Raw genomic sequence first — 7,756 nt, forward strand, 5'->3', positions numbered from 1 at the left:
CTCAGATCTGCAATCATAAAAGTGGCTCCATCCTGTTTTCAGCAATTGTTCTGTTGCCTTTGTTGTTTGTTATCAGGGAGGGGGAGGTTGCCAGTGTGAGTCCTGCTGTTTTACCCTTCATCCTTGTGTTGTTGTTCAAACTGGGAGTAAATAACTCATCTGTCTCCATCGTTCTCGTCATCTCTTGGTTAGGAGGCGTTTTGTCTTTCTGTGACATTGCTTGGAACAAATCTGGTGCACAAAAATCTATTTTTGTGTACGTTAAGAGCAAACAATTTCATCCTTTTTATTTTTATTGTTATTACTTTATCAGCAAAAGGGGCTGAAGGCCTGAGGTTCAGCTAAAAATACTCTATATTATCTATATATTATATTATATTGTTTTTAAGGGATTTGTAATATGAGCGATTATAAATTCATTTTTTGTCAATACAGTAGATTTCAGGCATGTGAGACTTGAATGTGGCTACTTACTAATATTTCAGTAATTCCACAGTAGGTTTTTCCCTCCATTGTTATTACTGAGTTACACTCATCAGCCTTAAATTTACAGCATTTAATATTTTGCTTATTAAATGTCCAACTTGATTATTTTTGGCACAGAAGACACTACTGCAATTTTCTTCAGCATATATACATCCAAACAGGAACTGAACTACTGTGAAAATGTCGTTAAATGTCTGGGGCTTTTTAAAGCTCTGACTTATGTAAAGCTCTGCAGTAATAAATATTGCGTGTACTTTGAACTTAGAGCAGCATGACTACCTGGTATACCAATAAGTGGTACAAATTACTTGTTATCGAAGGCCGGAGGCCAGTACGAGGTTGCAGACCCAAAAGCAGACTCAATGCGAAATTAGTTCTTAACAAGACTTTATTTAAACAGAGTGAACGAGATATGTATGTATATACAGAAGGTGGAGAGAGGAGCGGAGCGGGATCTCTGAAGGAGAGCTCTGAAACAGAGGAAAGGGCAGTTAATATCAGAATGGTGATGCAGAGAACTATAGGTGAGTAAAGGTATGGCGGATCTTTCCCTACCTGCAAAAAAAGAGGTGAGAAGCTTCGTGGAGAGTATCAGAGTGAGTGTCCAGGCTGGATTGAGGAGCGAGTGAGTGTGTTGAAGATCAGACTTTGAATTCCAAGGGAGTCCAGCACAGTGTTGGTCAAGTTACTTGAAAAAAGTAATCAGTAACTAATTACTGATTACTTCCCCCAAAAAGCAATCCTGTTACTTTACTGATTACTTATTTTCAAAAGTAATTAATTACTTAGTTACTTAGTTACTTTTTAAAAACACGATTTACAACCTGAAGAGGTGATAAAGCGATTTTCAGCCCAATTCTACTTTTTCTGCATAATCCATCATACAAAATGTAATCAAATGGAAAAGTCTCTTTTTAAAACTTGTTTTATTAGTTTTAATCTTTTAACTTTATGCATCAAGCAAAAATTTAATTATATGCAACATTCTCTGACTGGAAGAAATTAGTTTAACATTTAAACCTATTTTCTGCACATTCCAGCACATAAAATAAAATATTTTTTGTGTTTACACTCAGTCTTTCAAATAGATGCAAGTAAAACACAGCAGAAAATAAATAAAGTCAAAGACTCAGCGGTCCTGTTGCTCTATTTTCACCTGTAAAGCAGGAGTGGGGTAGGCGGAGGTTTACCCTGGTGCAGGTGTGCCGCGGTCAGTGGAAGAATCCGCGAGTTTCTCTGTGAGTTTCCCATTACATCGTAGCGCACTCGGTGCTTGCTTGGAAGTTTAGGGGTTTTTTCGCTGTAAAAAGAAGTTTTCTTCCCACGCACAACGGACGCTAATGTTTTTGTCACTTTTTATGGAATCAAACTCAAAGTAAGGTCAGTACTTCCACGCTTTAAACGCTGCACGCTCATACTCTCTCCTGCACTCGATATATGATCCACTGTTGATCTGATGGAGGCCCAGTTACCACCAGAAGGTAGCAGACAAACTGGCAGAGAATGGGAGACCTGGCCTTAAGACTCCCTCTGCTGATTTAGCCACCCAGTGGATTTCAGGTGAAACACCAGGAACTCCACCCACTAGGGTGGGCACAGGAAAACATAGGCTCTAGATGGAAAATCCCAATGTACTCATTCAGACCATCCAGCTTGTACCTCAAAATTTGGCTGTGAAAAAAACAGAGGACAAAAGTTTTCAATGTCATCACAACCCTAAAACAACGCATTGTAAAAAAAAAAAAAACTAAAAAGAAAAAATTAAGTTGTCAACTCACAGTATTTTAGTTATTAATGTCTATAGCATTTGGATTAGTTATTTCATTGCCTATCACAATATTTTGTGGTTTTAAGTCACACACACAAAATCAAGCCCAGACTCTGCTATTGCTTTTTATTGAACTCTCCAATGCTTTCAGTTCAATTCAATTTTATTTATATAGTGTCAAATCACAACAACAGTTGCCACAAGGTGCTTTATATTGTAAGGTAAAGATCTTACAATAACACAAAGAAAACAAAGAAAACCCCTACAATCATATGACCGCGATGAGCAAGCACTTGTTGATAGTGGAAAGGAAAAACTCCCTTTTAACAGGAAGAAACCTCCAGCAGAACCGGACTTAGAGAGGGGGGGTGATCTGCTGCGACCGGCTGGAGGTGAGGGGAGGAAGACATTGCAAAGACACACTGTGGAAGACGGGCGAGATATTAATAATATCTTATGGTTAAATGCAGAGAGGTCTATTAACACATATTGAGTGAAAAAAGGTGACTAAAGAAGAAACACTGAGTGCATCATGGGAATCCCCCAGCAGCCTAGACCTATTGCAGGATAACTAAGAGAGTATTCAGGGTCACCTGCTCCAACCCTAACTATATGCTTTATCAAAAAGGACAATTTTAAGCCTACTCTGTTAGGGGGCCTGGATTGTTGACCCAGTGGTTTTGTGTTTTTGGTTTTTTGATTTGGTTTATTATATTTTTAGTTTTCTTTGTCTATTGGGTTATAGGGTTATTCTGAGTTTGGGTTCTCTGTGTGGTTTATGTTACAGTTTTAGTCTTTTGGCTTCTGTCTGTGTTCCTTAGTTGCTGTCTCCCCTGTCTGCTGTATCCCCTTGTCAAGTTCGCATCTGTTTCCTGTTTTACTTTGAAGTCCGTGTCTCAGGTTACTGTGTCGGTTTATGCATCCCCTCTCTCATTAGCCCTGATTTGCCCCAGCAGTGTTTTCCCTTCTGTCTCTCATTCACTAATTGCTCCCTCTGTGTATTTAAGCCCTGTGTTTAAAAAAGGCCTTTCAGGTGTTTTTAGGACATCCTGATAATAATGAATTATAGTAGTCCAGCCTAGAAGTAATAAACACATTAACTCGTTTTTCAGCATCATGCAGATTCTTCAGTGTTACTGAAAACCAAAGTAATGCCATCCCGAGTAAGCATGTAATTAGATTTTCAGGGCCGAGTACAATAACCTCTATCTGCATGTGTGTTATCTTGGTTTATGGATAGATAAATGTGGGTGTCATCTGCATATCAGTGAAAATGTATTCTATGCCTTCTAATGATGCTGCCTAAGGGAAGCATGCATAATATAAACAGAATTGGTCGTAGCACTGAACCCTGTGGAACTCCATAATTAACCTTAGTTGTGTGACTCCCCATTTACATGAACAAATTGGAGTCTGTTAGAAAGATATTACACAGTACATTTAATACCTACAGCATGCTCTAATTGCTGTAATGAAATATTATAGATAACAGCACCAAACTCTGCACTGAGGTCTAGCAGGACACTCACAGAAATGAGTCCACTGTCAGAGGCCATAAGAAGATCATTTGTGGCCTTCACTAAAGCTGTTTCTGTACTCCGATGAGCTCTGAAACCTGACTGAAACTCTTGAAATAAACCACTCCTCTGCAGGTGATCCATTAGCTGTTTTACAATTACTCTTTTAAGAATTTTTGGGATAAAAAGGAAGGTTGGAGATTGGCCTACAATTAGCTAATACACCTAGAGATCGCTTTTTAATAATGTTTTAGCTACTGCCACCTGTGGAAATTAACTTATAAATCACTGAAATGATTTCCAAAAATATCCTGATTTATATTGATAGAATTAAAAACATTGCTGCACAGCATGGTGTGTCTTTACTCCTAATCAATCCATCACCTTAACCTTCTCAGCAAGGGGGTTAAGGCGTTTCCATAGCAGCCACCAGCCCGAGAGTGAGTCGCCGTAATTAGTGAGATTGGTTTCATCCCGGCTGCCCACATCAATAGCTATTGCCACTTTGGCCCCCATGGAGCGTGCAACATCAGCTGGGAGAATCAGGGGAAGAAGACATCAAGACAAACAGCATACAGTACTGGTAAAATTAAAAATATATTGCTATAAGCAAACAGCTGAGCAACTACATCAAAGTACGGCTACTTTTAATACTTAATAAGGGAAGGTACAAACTGAATGTAACAAACCAGGCAGGTTGTTGATATAGCCTCCATCCATCAGCAGGTGTCCATCTTTTGGGTGACACAGACGAAGGTGAAATCCATGTTGCATGACCCAGTTTCAGGCAAGTGTTAGCTGTCACATAAGGGGCCTCAGTACGGGTTTGACCAATCCATGGACTGTAGGGTGCTCAGGGTACTGTGGCTGCAAAACAAGGCAAGATCATCACTCTGAGCACAGCCTGATCTTGAGGTCAATTCGCTGTGATGTTGACTGCGGAGGAACACTGTGATGTGTAACACAATCACCTCTGAATGATCCAGACCAGCAAACTGCTTAAAGTTCTGCTCTCTTCCTCACACCCCTCCTCTCTTTCACAACAGCCATTCTTCTTCTGTATCCCCAAGACTCAGTACAAGCCATTCACAGCTTGTCTAACCATTGAACCCCTTGGCAGAACTATTATTCAACAACATAAAGATGTGAAGTTATTACATCAAAAATGCTTGCTCTAAGAAGATTGTTGCCTGATAACACACCTGATAATTGCTGTCATGTACTGAACAAGAGCTCAGTTAAAGGGGGAGGGGTGTGTGTGTGTAATACTTATACTAGCAATATTAATAAGTCCATGACTTCATGTAATCAAGTTGACCTCACTGCATTAAGTGAATCAAAACTGTAGGTTCCTGTTATTATATTCATCATTGTACAGATAAATGAGTCCCAAATGATTAAAATATTTTTTTGAGAATTATTTTAAAGAAAAATACCAACTCGGTTCTTGAATGAGAGCATGTTTTTCTGCTTTATACATGAAATACATGTCATGAGCACTATACCAAACATCAATTTGCTCTCAAAAATCGCCTCAGTTCTCTGAGGGACAGATTACACAAGCGGACTGCACCATTTTAAAAACTCCTTTGACGTTACGGTCCATGATTATGTCATTGTCCAACATAATCCTTTCAGATTTATCAGCTGCACATTCATTGAACAAATCTCCTGGTCAATCACATCCCTAATGCGTTATGTCACAAAGAAAAGGCTGATGATGTTTGACTATCAGAGTCTCAGACTAGCCCATCTGCCACCATCTCTGTTTTTTTTTATTCCATGTTCTTTAATATAGCAAAACGTTTAAGCAAGTATTATTATTGAGTGGCAGGAGGATCCCACAGTCACCCCCTCCCACCCCATTCTCCCGACTGATGCTTGATGTCACATTGCCTGTAAGAGCTTTGTTTCTCTAAAAAAAAAGGCTCAGCACTGCATGAATTACAGTCTATCAGTGCTTTAAAGGTTTCTTTTAAAAAGCTCATTGTTTTGAGGTTCTTCTCCACATGGACCGCTTTCCTGCATGAAGTCAAAGATGGTTCAGAAATGACTTGGAGAAAAACAGAAACCAGAAAGCTTCCAGTACCAAACTTGCCAATTTCACACAGAACTGGTTTTATTAAACTGCAGAATCTTTGTTAACTAAGTTATTTACCCTGTTTTTTTTTTATTTATTTGCTGGCAGAGGTCACTAATTATTATTTAATTTATTAATAAAAACTAATGACAGTGTGAACATGCCTTGATTTTTAAACTAACTAGATAGTACTGGTAAGTCCCTGTGAATGCAAAGCACTGGATTTAGGTTAAAAATATTTTGGGGTGTTTTTGCATCGCAGGTACAGCAGTAAAATATCAGACTAATTAACTAATGAATTATCAATAAATTAGTAATAAAATGAGGTTCATGCACTGTACATTGTGGACAAGAGATATTTTATTTTGTATTCTTATGGTCACAGTTATAATCAGAACTATCATTGATCAATCATTTAGCATTGTCGAATCAGTTGACAGAATAATCTTTGAATTATATCTATGTTAATCCGAGCAAATATTAATGTATACAGATTATCATCACTTTAATCAGTCTATTGTTGTTCTGTATCATTCTTTCTATCTGCTTAAGCTGTTGCACATCCTTGTATCCACTCGAACTTGTGGGTCCAGCAGGGCCTTGGTCCATCCACTTGCACATATTCAGGCGCATAACAACATGCACATAGTTATGTAAAACACGCACGTTCACACACACACTTATTAAGGACAGGGAGGTCGTCTCAGGACAGTCTCTCTGATAGATACACTATCACAAAACTGCACAACATAATACACACTTGTTTGTCTCTAAAGTAGCAGTTGATGTCTATATAAGGAGAACTTTTTGAGTGTGGGGAACTGTTAAAAACAAATGTTGGATTTGAAAGTGTAGTTCTAACAGCTCCTAGTAATACACCTTTCTCTTCTCCTGGGAACCAGTGAACACCTCACCTCCCCTACAGTAGGGTCCTGCTCGCCTAATCCCACAATAATGATGCAGTCAGCCTGACGGATGCACCTCTGTGTCCACGGGGTCAGTGAGTAGTCAGTCTGGTAAAGAACTATGCAATGGATGTCTTCTTGTTGGCCCAGCCAGCTGGACAGACGGTACTCATGAACACTAAAGAGGAAAGGAGTCCATTAATGACAGGCAGCATTGCTTTGCTGGCAGCATCCAAGACATCCATTTTCCTCTTGTGCCAATAGAGCAAATTTTAGCAGAATTTAATGAGCGTGAAAGACAAAGCACAAAGAAAATAAAAACCAACAGAAAGCAGTAAGACACAGAAAAATACTCATTTTATTTGAGGTTTGAATAAGAGAAGATTGAACCAGCCAAATTGCATAAAATGTTTGAATATGGCCTAAAACATACCTGTCAAGTGCAGCAGCTCCAAGACGCTGTTTGATAATACCACTTGTCAGTAGAAGAGTAGGACCTTTATGTGAGAGATGATAGATTACACCCATGAATGTCTACTTCAAGGAGGTGTTACGTCCAGGTTAAAGACAGCTGAAAGTGATTTGATTGTTCAGGTGCATCTCAGATCTTTTAAAGTCAAACATCCACCACATTGTGAAGCATTGGTGAAACGATTTTATGTGATACATTATAATAAAGCAAGGAAAGGTACTACACTGAAAACACTCATTTAAACCTTTTAACTGTTTGTAATCTCTAAAGTCCTCCTCCTTATATGGTCAATCCCTAAAGCCCTTAATGCTCATTAAAGTGAAAATCTAATTCCTTAATTTGGTGTTAATTTGTCTGTACTGTCTTATTTAACCAAAATCAAATGAGCATCTGTCCTGAAGGCTCAGTTCCAGTTCAAATTAGGGTGCAAACAGGAATCCATAATACTTAAGGAGAGAGTATTTCCGTCATGGAAGACAGACAGCGCATCTAATCCTGTCTCCATGCCTTGATAAGAAGTTTTGGAAA

General features: G+C 38.8%; 1 protein-coding gene across 1 annotated transcript; it reads right to left on the reverse strand.

Annotated features, from left to right (window-relative positions):
- Positions 1–3,841: 3,841 nt before the first annotated feature.
- On the reverse strand, positions 3,842–7,435 carry LOC102289440 (patatin-like phospholipase domain-containing protein 7). The gene is made up of 3 exons (XM_042223685.1): positions 7,190–7,435; positions 6,766–6,934; positions 3,842–4,638 (listed from the first exon to the last, which is right to left on the reverse strand). Exons 1-3 carry the CDS (start codon positions 7,282–7,284, stop codon positions 4,573–4,575), a joined length of 330 nt encoding a protein of 109 aa, XP_042079619.1. The 5' UTR covers positions 7,285–7,435; the 3' UTR covers positions 3,842–4,572.
- Positions 7,436–7,756: the final 321 nt, after the last annotated feature.

This window comes from Haplochromis burtoni, unplaced genomic scaffold (genome assembly GCF_018398535.1).
Source record: "Haplochromis burtoni strain Fernald_Lab_line unplaced genomic scaffold, NCSU_Asbu1 Contig_118, whole genome shotgun sequence".
In the NCBI taxonomy this organism is placed as follows: Eukaryota; Metazoa; Chordata; class Actinopteri; order Cichliformes; family Cichlidae; genus Haplochromis; species Haplochromis burtoni.

Excerpts from the sequence above, each read along its gene's own strand:
- LOC102289440 (XM_042223685.1), bottom strand. The coding sequence starts at position 7,284 with ATGGGTGTAATCTATCATCTCTCACATAAAGGTCCTACTCTTCTACTG. Across the intron at positions 6,935-7,189 it reads GGAGCTGCTGCACTTGACAG|TGTTCATGAGTACCGTCTGT; the intron begins GTATGTTTTAGG and ends TTTCCTCTTTAG. Across the intron at positions 4,639-6,765 it reads AGGACCCTACTGTAGGGGAG|CCACAGTACCCTGAGCACCC; the intron begins GTGAGGTGTTCA and ends CTTGTTTTGCAG.